Genomic DNA, 13,258 nt, shown 5'->3' with positions numbered 1-13,258 from the left:
AAGGAATGACATGAAGACAGTTTTCAGTTGATCAGCAGCCTAGCCAGGATCTCTAGCCAGGATCTCCAGTGAAGTTCTGCTTAGGATCTCCAGCCAGGTTCTGTGTCCATGTTCTCTTGCTAGGTTCTCCAGCCAGGTTCAGTCACCAGGTTCTAGTCAGGTTCTCTTGCCAATTTCTGTAGTCAGGTTCAGTCCAGGATCTTTTGCCATGTTCTCTCGATAGGTTCTGTCTCTAGGTTCTGAGGCCAGTTTCTGTCCAGGATCTTTTGCCATGTTCTCTCGCTAAGTTCTGTCTCCAGTTTCTGTCCAGGATCTTTTGCCATGTTCTCTCCAGCAAAGTTCTTCTGTCTCTAAGTTCTGTGTAGGTTCTGTGTCTAGGTTCTGTGTCTAGGTTCTGTATCTAGGTTCTGTGTAGGTTCTGTGTCCTGTTGTCTTGTTACATCTGTATTTATACCAGTTGATTCCAATCCTATCAATCTCTATTCCAAAGGTTAGGGCGTTTCTTATCTCCATTTCAGGGAGTAAAGATTATGTAGCTTAAGCATGATTGTTCATAGTTAAAGTGATTAATTACCCACCTGGCACTTAGTTAAGAGGTTTTATTCCCTCCCTAACTTCAGGGAAAAATCCCTACCTGGGGAAACAACCTTTCTTGAAGAGGTGACCTTGGTTAAAACACATAGTGCCAAGAAGGGGAGCAAACATATTAAGAACAGTATGCCATATATGCCAGGTCCCTTGAAACAGCAAGGATGGACCGGCTCCCGGCAGTAGGACACAGTCTGTGAGGCCAAGGCAGGGGCTACAGACCTTTTGGCCTTTCCAGCCTAAATGGAGATTTAAAAATATAAGTGCAGCCCTCGCTGGTTTGGCTCAGTGGATAGAGCGGCAGCCTGCAGACTGAAGGGTCCTGGGTTCCATTCCTGTCCAGGACACACGCCTGGGTGCTGGATCCCCAGTGTGGAGCCGGCATCTGATCCATGATTCTCTCTCATCACTGATATTTCTCTCTCTCCCTCTCCCTTCCTCTCTGAAATCAATAAAAATATTTTTTTAAAAAAAAGAATGTTAGGTCTAAGTATCCAAGTGTCAAGATCCAGAAACTCTACCTCACAGCCTTGTTTTTCCTCCTGCCTCCTGCTGGAAGGCCTTTCCCTCCAGGCTGCCCTTTAAATGCCCTTCTTCCTAATGCAGGTGGTCTGCAGGTGAACGGTGATGCTGAGATGAGTTCGGCAAGCAGGATTGAGCTAAGAGAAGCAGAGGGCTACAGCTTAGGCGTGTAGCAAAACCTCCAAGGCTCTCATGGCTTTTATTTGGGGAGTACAGCAAATAACAATGGAGCACAGCAAGTGACAATAGTAAACAGGCATGCCTATGAGATCATCTGAGCTAAGTTATACATTAAACTATTAATTTCCTATGTTATACAAAGACCCTTTCAACCTGCAGCAGTATACCCTCCCTGGCTTTCCATGCCCTCATGGGCTATTTATCACCTCAAGGAAATTCTGCCTCTGAACAATAAATCTTGCGTGCAAGACTTTGTTCTGACGTGGCCCGCTTGCAGGCCCCTGCCTTTTCTTGGCAGAACGTCCTCTTCTAGTTAACTTCATTCCACTTGACCGGCTACACTTAATAAGCCAGCTCAGATGCCTCGCGGCCTGGGAGCCAGGCCCCGGGTGATCCCCACCCCCACCTCGCAGGCTCTCAGAATCCCCCCTGGGAGTCCCCAAGATGCCCATCGCAGGGGATGTTTGCAATAGTATGAATCCAAGACTAGTCTCTTCCATTGTTTTCATTGTCCCTCCTTGTACTTTACTTGAATGTCTTTATAGCAACTCTGATGGAACTCTGGCTTCAGGGATGACAAGGGCCCCTCTTAATTTGTTTTATTTTTGGTTTGATTTTGTTCGATTTTGTTGGTGTGTGTTTTTTTAATGTACTTTTATTGATTTCAGAGAGGAAGGGAGAGGGAGATAGAGAGAAACATCAATGATGACAGAGAACCATGCATCAGCTTCCTCCTCCACGCCCTACACGGGGGATGGATCCCCCAACCTGGGCATGTGTCCTGACCGGGAATGGAACTGTGACCTCCTGGTTCTTAGGTCGGCCCTCAACCACTGAGCCACACCAGATGGGAAATCTATTTGTTTTTGTTTCTATTGGAGCCCCTTCCATGTGTTTTCACCTACAGTAGGACCATAATAAACATCTGTTGATATTGTGTACCTTAATATGTCCTTAGATATGGTTACTCCTTCCAGTAATTTTCTTAAAGGACTGAGTCCAAAAGAAATCCAACAGGCCTGGCTAAAGTGGCTCAGTGGTTGAATGTGGACTGTTGAACCAGGAGGTCTGGGTTCAATTCCTGGTCAGGGCACATGCCCAAGTTGGGGGCTCCATCCCCTATATGGGGCCTGCAGGAGGAAGCTGATTCATGGTTCTCTCTCACCATTGATGTTTCTCTCTCCCTCTCCCTTCCTCTCTGAAGCCAATAAAAATGCATTTAAAAAACAAGAAACAAACAAAACAGGCTGAATCTGAGAGTAGTGTGTGTGTGTGTTTGTGTGAGTATGAGAGAGAGAGAAAGAGAGAATTTGCATCAAATTCTTTGATCACAAGTCATTGTATATTATAACTAGAGGTCTGGTGCACAACATTCGTGCACTGGGGGAGTAGGGGGCCTTGAGCCTGGCCTGCGTCCTCTCACAGCCCGGGACCCCTCACTCGTTACCGCCCGCCTGCAGTGGAGGTGGGAGAGGCTCCCGCCACCACCACTGTGTTTGCCAGCTGTGAACCTGGCTTCTGGCTGAGCAGCACTCCCCCTATGGGAGTGTACTGACCACCAGGGGGCAGTTCCTGCGTTAAGCATCTGCCCCCTGATGGTCAGTGAGCATCATAGCGACTGGTCGTTCTGCACTTTGGTTGATTTGCATATTAGCCTTTTATTATATAGGATTATTTGTCTTTATTTCTGCAGCTAATTAGGGAAAAAATAAATGGCATTGAAGGCACGAAACTAGATGACCACTTTCTTGACCTGGCAAAGGTAAGAGCATTTTAATGTCAATTGTGTAAAGAATGTGTCTCATCACATTATCTCACTCCTATGTGGAGTCTAAGTAACAAAATAAACTGATGATCAGAGTGGATGCAGAGACAGGGAAGCATGGAACAGAGTGTGGAACCTCGGAGGCAAGGCAGGGGAGGGTGGGTGGTGGGAGGTAATCAACCAAGGACCTTGTATGTGTCTGTGCATGGCCCAGGGACGCACACAATGGGGTGGCGAGGGCTTGGGTCAGTGGGGCAGGGGCGGGTTGGAGGAGGGCAATGAGGGAAAAAGTGACATATGTAATAATTTCAACAATAACGAATTCTTTTAAAAAAGAGAGAGAAATCTAGGGGAAACATTTTTAAAAAGGAAACAAATTTGACTGTAGTTGTGAGATAGACACACCGATACTGTGAAGAGAGTGGAGTCTAGGATGCTCACGCACAGGAGTGGATGACGACTCTTGGTTATGAAGGAGCCTGGATATGGCTTGCTGGTTTCCTCTAGTGGACAAAACTCAGAATGCTCGAAAGATGGGCAGAATATATATATATATATATATATATATATATATATATATATATATACTAAAGATCTGAAGCCAGAGCTTCTCTTTTATTAGATTACATATATATGTATTATATTGTAAAATATATATATATTTTTTACTATATATATATATATATATATATACACATATACACACACACATACACACACACATATATATAGATATATATATACTAGAGGCCCGGTACACAAAAATTTGTGCACTCGCATGGGGGTCCCTCAGCCCAGCCTGTGCCCTCTTGCAGTCTGGGACCCCTCAGGGGATAACTACCTGCTGGCTTAGGCCTGCTCCCTGGGGGATTGGGCCTAAGCTGGCAGTCAGACATCCCTCTGGCAGCCCGGCTGCCCTCGGGGGATGCCCACTTGCCAACAGGGAGCAGGCCTAAGCTTCAGTTGGACATCCTTAGCACTGCTGAGGAGTCAGAAAAGGCTCCCACCACCACTGCTGTACTGGCAGCCATCAGCCTAGCTCAGGGGTAGGCAAACTTTTTGACTCGAGGGCCACAATGGGTTCTTAAACTGGACCAGAGGGCCGGAACAAAAGCATGGATGGAGTGTTTGTGTGAACTAATATAAATTCAAAGTAACCATCATTACATAAAAGGGTATGGTCTTTTATTTCAATAGTTTTATTCATTTCAAACGGGCTGGATCTGGCCCACGGGCCATAGTTTGCCCATGGCTGGCCTAGCTTATGACTGAGCAGAGCTCCCCCTGGGAGAGCGCACTGACCACCAGGGGGCAGCTTCTGCATTGAACGTCTGCCCCCTGGTGGTCAGTGTGTGTCATAGTGACCAGTCATTCCCAGTCATTCTGCTTTTAGGGTCAATTTGCATATTACCTTTATTATATAGGATAGAGGCCTGGTACATGGGTGGGGGCCAGCTGGTTTGCCCTGAAGGGTGTCCCGGATCAGGGTGGGGGTCCCGCTGGGGTGCCTGGCCAGCCTGGGTGAGGGGCTGAGGGCCATTTTCAGACTGGCCACACCCCCTTCAGGGTGGGGGTCCCCACTGGAGTGCCTGTCCAGCTTGGGTGAGGGGCTGAGGGCCATTTTCAGGCTGGCCACACCCCCTTCAGGGAGGGGGGTCCTGCTGGGGTGCCTGGCCAGCGTGGGTGAGTGGCTGATGGCTGTTTGCAGGATGGCCAAGCCCCCCAGTGGGGACCCTCTCCCCATGAGGGTGTGGCCAGCCTGAGTGAGGGGCTGATGGATGTTTGCAGGCTGGCCACAGCCCCTTCAGGGTGGGGGTTCCCACTGGGGTGCCTGGCCAGCCCGGGTGAGGGGCTGATGGCTGTTTGCAGGCTGGCCACAACCCCTTCAGGTTAGGGGTTCCCCCGGGGTGCCTGGCCAGCCTGGGTGAGGGGCTGATGGCTGTTCGCAGGCTGGCCACAGCCCCTTCAGTGTGGGGGTCCTCACTGGCGTTCCTGGCCAGCCTGGGTGAGGAGCTGAGAGCCGTTTTCAGGCTGGCCACAGCCCCTTCAGGATGGGGGGTCCTACTGGGGTACCTGGCCAGTCTTGGTGAGGGGCTGATGGCTGTTTGCAGGCTGGTCACAGCTCCTTCAGGATGGTGGTCCCCCTTGGGGTGCCTGGCCAGCCTGGGTGAGGGGCTGATGGCTGTTTGCAGGCTGGCCACGGCCCACAGCCACCCAAGCTCCCAGTGGAGGCTGGCTGGAAACAGGTATCTGGGGTTTATTTATCTTCTATAATTGAAACTTTGTTGCCTTCAGTGGAGGCTAGAGCTGGCCAGAGCAGGCAGGAAGCTTGGCTCCCTTCATTGCCGGGGCAACCAAGCCTCCTGCTTGCTTCAGCTCCGTGTCTGCTGGCCGCCATCTTGGTTGGATTAATTTGCTTATAGTCCGTGGCTTGGGGCATAACGAAGTTACAATTTGCATGTTTCTCTTTTATTAGATTATATATATATACACTAGAGACCCAGTGCACAAAATTTGTCCACGGGTAGGGTCCCTAAGCCTGGCCAGTGATCAGGACCAATGTATGGGGCTACCAGCAGGGTGATCAGGGGCCCCTTGCTGGCACCGCCTTGGCTGGCCTGCGGCCTGTGGGCTGGAGACAGCTACTGCGTTGAGCATCTGCCCCCTGGTGGTCAGTGCGTATCATAGCGACCAGTCGTTCTGCCATTTGGTCAATTTGCATATTAGGCTTTTATTATATAGGATATATATTTTTATTGACTTCAGAGAGGAAGGGAGAAGGAGATAGAAACATGAATGATAAAATAGAATCATGGATTGGCTGCCTCCTGCATGCCCCTCACTGGGGATCAAGCCCACAACCCTGGCATGTGCCCTGACTGAGAATCAAACTGTGACCTCCTGGTTCATGGGTCGGTCGATGTCAAACACTGAGGCACATTGGCTGGACAAGATGGGCAGTCTTGGCAAGCAGTTAAATAGCCCGAGCATTGTGGTTATGCACCTTGGAGAGTCAAGAGTGTGTTTCTGGGCAGAGATCCTCATATGCATACATATTGATGCCCCACATGGAAGTCCTGGCTGCATCCTCTGGGCACAATAGCTGTGTGGTGCATTACCAGGTCCTGGCACTGCCATCCAACTGGCCGGAGGGCCTGGTGGGCAGGTTCGTCTTTTCTGACTATGACACAGGGTGACACCCCATTCCCTGCTCACCTCACATTTCTGTTGTGACAGTTATGTGGAACATTCATGCATATGAAAGCATTGGGGAAGTATGATGGGACTCTTCTTTTTTTTAAATGTGTTTCGCCCAACTGGTGTGGTTCAGTGGTTGAGCATCAACCTATGAACTAGCTCATGGTTTGATTCCCAGTCAGGGCACATGCCTGGGTTATGGGCTTGATCCCTAGTGTAGAGCATGCAGGAGGCAGCCGCTCCATGATTCTCTCTCACCGGTGATGTTTCTTTTTCTTTTTCTTTTTTTTAAAAATATATTTTATTGATTTTTTACAGAGAGGAAGGGAGAGAGATAGAGAGTCAGAAACATCGATGGGAGAGAAACATCAATCAGCCGCCTCCTGCACATCTCCCACTGGGGATGTGCCCGTAACCCAGGTACATGCCCTTGACCAGAATCGAACCTGGGACCTTCCAGTCCACAGGCTGACGCTCTATCCACTGAGCCAAACCGGTTTCAGCTAATGTTTCTATCTCTCTCTCCTTCTCCTTCCTCTCTAAAATCAATAAAATATCTTGTATGATAAAAGGGTAATATTCAGTTTGACCAAATGACAAAAGGACCAGTCGCTATGACATGCACTGACCATCAGGGGCAGACGCTCAATACAGGAGCTGCCACCGGTGGTCAGTGCGCTCCCACAGGGAAGTGCCGCTCAGCCAGAAGCCTGACTCATGGCTGGCGAGTGCAGTGAAGGGAGCCTCTCCCACCTCCTCAGTAGGGCTAAGGATGTCTGACTGCCAGCTTAGGCCTGTTCCCCCGAGTGGGCCGAAGCTGCCAGTCAGATATACCCCAAAGCTCCCAGACTGTGAAAGGGCCCCCCAACCTACGAATGTCCTACACCAGGCCTCTAGTATGTGTGTGTGTGTGTGTGTGTGTGTGTGTGTTAAAATGTGTTTCTTTTAATCCTGACCCCAGGATATGTTTTATTGATTTTAGAGAGAAAAGAAGAGAGAGAGTAAGAAACATCAATGTGAGAGAGAAACATCTAATTGGCTCCTATTGGCACCCTAACCAGGGATTGAACCTGTGACCTTTCAGTGTACAGGATGATGCGCCAACCAACTGAGCCACCTGGCCAGGGCATGTCGGGACTCTTTTTAAAAAACAAACAAACATATTTTATTGACTTTTTTACAGAGAGGAAGGGAGAGGGATAGAGTTAGAAACATTGATCAGCTGCCTCCTGCACACCCCCCACTGGGGATGTGCCCACAACCAAGGTACATGCCCTTGACCGGAATTAAACCTGCGACCCTTCAGTCAGCAGGCTGATGCTCTATCCACTGAGCCAAACCCGTTAGGACTCTTAACAGAAATGATTGTGACGTTGTCCCTTGTCACCTGTGTGGAGTATCCAGGAATTGCCAAGGTCCTCTGTTTCCTTCCCTTTATTACGGGTGAAAATCACGTCTCAGTGTGTTTTTCTGTGAATTTGCAGTTTGTCACTCACCAACATTTTATGTAATTTTTTTAATATATATATATTTTTTTTATTTTTTAGAAAATAGATATCACCAATAAAGCTGTTACAGAAATTCTTTTGAAAACCACAGAATACATTCAGCCCAATCCAGGTAATGTGGGACAATGTCTGGAACTGTCCTATTGCCCATTCACGGTGACCCATGCTGACCACCGATGTCGGCTGGGCCCTTCCTTGAAGTGATCTAGCAACAACGCCCTTGGGGTCCCAATCATGAAATGTGGTTTTGGGTTTGTTTTTAAAATATATTTTTATTTATTTCAGAGAGGAAGGGAGAGGGAGAGAGAGAGAGAGAGAGAGAGAGAGAGAGAGATCTATGTGAGAGAGACTCATTAATCGGTTGGCTCCTGCAGGTGCCCCAACCAGGGCCAGGGGACATGCAACCAAAGTACCTGCCCTTGACAAGAATCGAACCCTCTAGTCTGCAGTCCAACACTGAGCCAGACCGGTTAGGACTTATTTACTTTTAAAAATATATTTTTATTGATTTCAGAAAGGAAGGGAGAAAGAGAGACAGAAAGAGCAAGAGAGAGAGGTCCTGATATAGGCTGGTTGCAATGTGTGCACAGTTTCCATTTCCCACGTGACTCTGCAACCAATCGCTATGCACCCACCTGGGTGAAACATGTGCCAATCATGGGAAAGACTGAATAGGTCACTGTGGCCCTTTGGCACCTCGGGTCTCTGACATGTTGCCGAGGGTGCCCTCGATCTTGCCAGTTGCATTTGTTGCAGGCTCTCTGCCCCTCCACCCTGTCCATTGAAGGAATTACAAATGATCCTGTCTTGAAGCATACAGAGCGAAGCTGGGGCTGCTGAGCCCGATGTTGAAGAGCCACAGTTGGGGGAAGGCCTCGGAGTACCTGCAGCCAGAGGGCCTGCTGGGCAACTGCATGCTCAAGTACGGCCAGGAGCTGGGCGAGGACTCCACCTTTGGTGAGTGTGGAAGTCCTGGAGGGTGGTCGGCCCATGTCACCTGTAGGTTATACACAAAGCCTTTATTTTCTCTTCACTTCTTTTCTTTTCTTTTTGGATTGATTTCAGAGAGGAAAGGAGAGGGAGAGAGAAAGAAACATCAATGATGAGAGAGAATCACAGATCAGCTGCCTCTTGCATGCCCCCTACTGGAGATCCCAGGCATGTGCCCTGACCAGGCATCTAACCGTGACCTCCTGGTTCCTAGGTTGATGCTCAACCACTGAGCAATGCAGGCTGGCTGGGAGATGGGTTGTTTTTTTTTTGTTTGTTTGTTTTTGTTAATTCTTACCTGAGGATATTTTTCCTATTGATTTTTAGGGAGAGTGGAAGAGAGAGGGAGAGACAGAGACACATCAATGTGAGAGAAACACATTGCTTGGTTGACTCCTTCATGAGCCCTGACCAGGGCCAGGCCCACCCGAGAAGCCTGCAACCTAGGTATGTGCCCTTGACCAAAATCGAACCTGGGACTCTGGTCCGAAGTTCGATGCTCTACCCACTGAGCTACACGGGAGATGTTTTTAAGAGAACCTGCAACCTCCTTGTACACAGCTTTTGCAAATTTATGCAGATTAGGTGCTGCCCAGGCACTGGGGGTTATTCAGGAAGAGCTGCCCTTCGCTGTCCACACTCAGCATGGCTGCCCGCCCTGCTGGGAGCTACCCATGTGACACTGCCAGGCTTCTTCCACACCAGGGAGGATCAGGTCGCCTTGCCCTTGGAAGGATCCAGGGTGCAGGCCCCAGGAGGACCTGGCAGCAAAAGCTGAGATGAGATGTTCATTCATTCCTATTGTCATCTTCATTGTTGGTGCTTAGCCCCGAGGAGGACTCAATCCTTTTATTGTTTACAAAGAGGGACTTTGTTCTGCAGCTTCTAAAAACCCTTAGGGCAGTGGTTCTCAACCTTCCTAATGCCAAGACCCTTTAATACACTTCCTCATGTTGTGGTGACCCCCAATTTCATTCTTACAAATTGAACATAATTAAAGCATAGTGATTAATCACAAAAACAATATGTAATTATATGTGTGTTTTCCGATGGTCTTAGGCGACCCCTGTGAAAGGCGACCCCAAAGGGGTCGCGACCCATAGGTTGAGACCCACAGGCCAGTTGACAAAAACACATTGTGGTTTGTTTTTTCTTTACAAAAATTGATCTTTATCTCCATCTAGTGGCCAGAATGTAAAGTGCCTCGGCCTGTCAGTTGCCAGGTGAGTTTGACGAAAAGGAGGAAGTACAGAAGAAATGTAGAAAGTTTTTATTTTTAGCCCGGCTGGCTGGCTCAGTTGTTGAGTTTCTTCTTTTTTTCCATTTTTTCCCAGAAAAACTCTTTTAAATATAATAATGTTACATGCAATAAACATTACTATCTCAAGAAAAACAATCTTAAATATAATGTTACCTTTAATATTAATATCTTGAAAAAATGATTTTAAACATAATGTTACATGCAATAAACACCGTTATTCAAGAAAAACGATATTAAATATAATAATATTACATACAATAAACAATATTTCAAGAAAAAAAGAATTTTAATTATAATTATTATACTCAGAGGTTAAGATTTGACCTATGAACCAGGAGGTCATGGTTTGATTACCAGTAAGGGAACATGCCTGGGTTGTGTGGAGGCTGTGCAGGGGGCAGCCAATTCATAATTCTCATCATTGATGTTTCTCTGTGCCTCTCCTTTACTCTCTGAAATCCATAAAAATATGTTTTAAAAAAAGTTTTTGTTTGTATTCTTTTCCAAGTGAAGACCTTGTTAAATAAACCATCACCCACATACCTTGGGCAAGAAGTGAATAGCGCCGCCAACCTCCGGGTGCTCTGTGAACGAACGCTTTTTATTTGTTTTTCTGTGCCAGGCAGCGCACTGACCGATATGGGCGAAGCTATGAAGCTGATGGCGGAGGTGAAAGAATCCTTTGATATTAACGTCAAGGAAACCTTTATTGATCCACTCCAGTTAGTACATGACGAAGAGTTAAAACAGATTTCGGTAAGTTTTCTCGGCTGTAAACCCCTGCGTTGCTACTTAAAATGATGTTGTAGTTAAAACCATGGGGACGTGTCTCTGTAGGGACCCAGCGAAAGCATCATCTTAGTGTGGGCGGTGAAACAGATAATCACTCAGTGATGTTCACCTGACCCCTGGGCAGGAGCCCCAGGAGCCATGAGCCCTTTATCCTGTAACTGTGTGTGCATGTGTGTGTGTGTTTAATGGTAAATGTATTTATTTATTTTAATCCTCATGCAAGGATATTTGTTCCATTGATTTTTTATTTTTTTAAATATTTTATTGATTTCAGAGAGAGAAAGGGAGAGGGAGAGATAGAAAGATCAGTGATGAGAGAGAATCATTAGCTGCCTCCTGCACCCCCCTACTAGGATTGAGCCCACAACCCAGGCACGTGCGCTGACCGGGAATCAAACTGTGACTTGTTTCCTAGGTTGATGCTCAACCACTGAGCCACACCGGGTGGGCCTCCTTTCCTCATTAATTTCCAGGACTTCATTTTATATTTGGAAAGCTTTCTAAAATGGCCACATGGAGCTCACACACACAAAAGGGTGTGTATGTTTCATTCATTGTGGTGTTTGTTCAATTCATTCTGAAATTGTTGGGGAACCTTATGAAAGACGTATGAGTACTCCAGAACAAGCATGTCAAACTCAAAGCTAACACAGGCCAAATAAAAAAGATTTAAGTGTATGTGGGATGCAAAAAAAAACAAAAAACAAAAAAAAACAACTTCAATTTTCATAGAAATCTAGGTTTATTTCAATAGTGACATGATGAATACAAAGGGCTGAAATAAATGAGTCATCACTCACATAAAATAATAGAACATTTTAATAAAAATTAATATTTTTTCTTGAACATTGACTTATCAGACACTGAATAAGCACAATGCAAATAAATCCATTTTTCTTGTTCTCTAAAAGCAAGATATTTTCTGTTGTGCACACCAAACAAGTCAGTCCAAGACTAAGGATGTGGCCATTGGCTGCTAAAATATTCACTGCTAGTATTAGTGGAGGGAAATGGTGCGCCTGTGCGTAAGCTACATAAGGGAAATGAATGCAACATGATGATAGTCATCAGTCATTACTGAACGTTGTAGTTCATTATTAAGAATGATCTATAGTAAAAAGACAGAGAAGATGGCGACCGGCAGCAATGTAGGGAGGGAAAGAGTGTGAGGTAGCTATAGAGGTGTGTGTGGACCTGTGTGGTGTGTGTGTATGAGCTAAGGACAGTTAGATTCTGCAGGTCTTCCAAGGGGCTGCCAAACCAGGCAGTCTTAGATGGCGGAGCCCCGCTTCCAACCCAGACACTCCAAGGTGGCCAGTGCGGGCACAGAGACCATGCCATCTTGAGAAACAGAGCTGCTTGAGACTAGGATCCTGGCCTCAGCACCACCAATTCTGGTCTCAGACGCAAACTAGGACCCTGCAGCCACTGGGGACAGAGACCTGCTACCACAGCTGCAGACCCGCAGACACCAAGAATCCAGACATCCCAGCCACAGATTTCTAAACACATCAAGCTAGAAGGGAATGAAGGAAGTATACCAGGTGTTGCAAAGCAAAGGACTGAATCCAAGAATACTCTATCAAGGAAGACTGTCAATCAAAATTGAAGGGGAAATCAGGAGTTTCGCAGGCAAAAAAGGCTAAGGGAGTTTATCACTATCAAGCCAGCAATGCAAGAAATGATAAAGGGAATCTGTAAAAAGAAGAAATAAAAAGGTAAGAAAGAACACAGGCACAAAAATAGAAATGACTACAAACAAATACTCTTCAATAATAACTTTAAACATAAAGGGACAAATGCTCCAATCAAAAGACATTGAGTGGCTGAATGGATAAAAGAACATGAACCATATATATGCTGTCTACAAGAGTCCCACCTCAGAACAAGGGACTCACACAGTGAAAGTGAAGGGAAGGAAAAATATCTTTCAGTCAAATGGAAATGAAAAAAAAAGCTAGGGTAGCAATACTTATATCTGACAAAATAGACCTCAAAGTGAAGGCCATAACAAGAGATAAGGAAGGCCACTTTATAATACTAAAGGGATTGATACAACAAGAGGATATAACCCTGATAAACATATATGCACCCAATGCAAGAGCACCCAAATACATTAAAAAAAAAACTGGAACATGTCAAGGGAGAGATCGACAACAATACAATCATAGTAGGGGACTTTAATACACCACTGACATCACTGGATAAATCCTCTAGACAAAAACTAAGCAAAGAAACAGCAATCCTAAATGACTCACTAGATCAGATGGACTTAATTGACATCTTCAGAACATTTCACCCCAAAGCTGCAGAATATATGTTCTTCTCAAGTGCACATGGGACATTTTCAAAAACAGACCACATATTGGGTCACAAACAGTCTCCCCAAATTCAAGAAGATTGAAATCATACCAAGCATCTTCTCAGAGCACAAAGGCATAATATTAGATATAA

The 13,258-nt window shown here is 46.3% G+C and overlaps 1 protein-coding gene across 1 annotated transcript in view; it reads left to right on the top strand.

The window, feature by feature from the left end:
* LOC308535797 (endophilin-A3-like) overlaps positions 1-13,258 on the top strand; it is a gene marked incomplete at both ends in the record, with an annotated part of 62,537 nt that overhangs the window by 15,266 nt on the left and 34,013 nt on the right. The window contains 4 exons of the mRNA XM_081114792.1: positions 2,984-3,052; positions 7,801-7,873; positions 8,575-8,722; positions 10,639-10,768. Of these exons, the coding sequence (XP_080970918.1) occupies positions 2,984-3,052; positions 7,801-7,873; positions 8,575-8,722; positions 10,639-10,768 (420 nt within the window). The remainder of the gene's footprint in view (positions 1-2,983; positions 3,053-7,800; positions 7,874-8,574; positions 8,723-10,638; positions 10,769-13,258) is intronic.

The sequence above is a fragment of the Myotis nattereri genome (genome assembly GCF_964212035.1).
Source record: "Myotis nattereri genome assembly, chromosome: 21".
Lineage (NCBI taxonomy): Eukaryota > Metazoa > Chordata > Mammalia > Chiroptera > Vespertilionidae > Myotis > Myotis nattereri.
The sequence above is the reverse complement of the archived record's forward strand: the minus strand, read 5'-3'. Positions and strand labels throughout refer to the sequence as shown.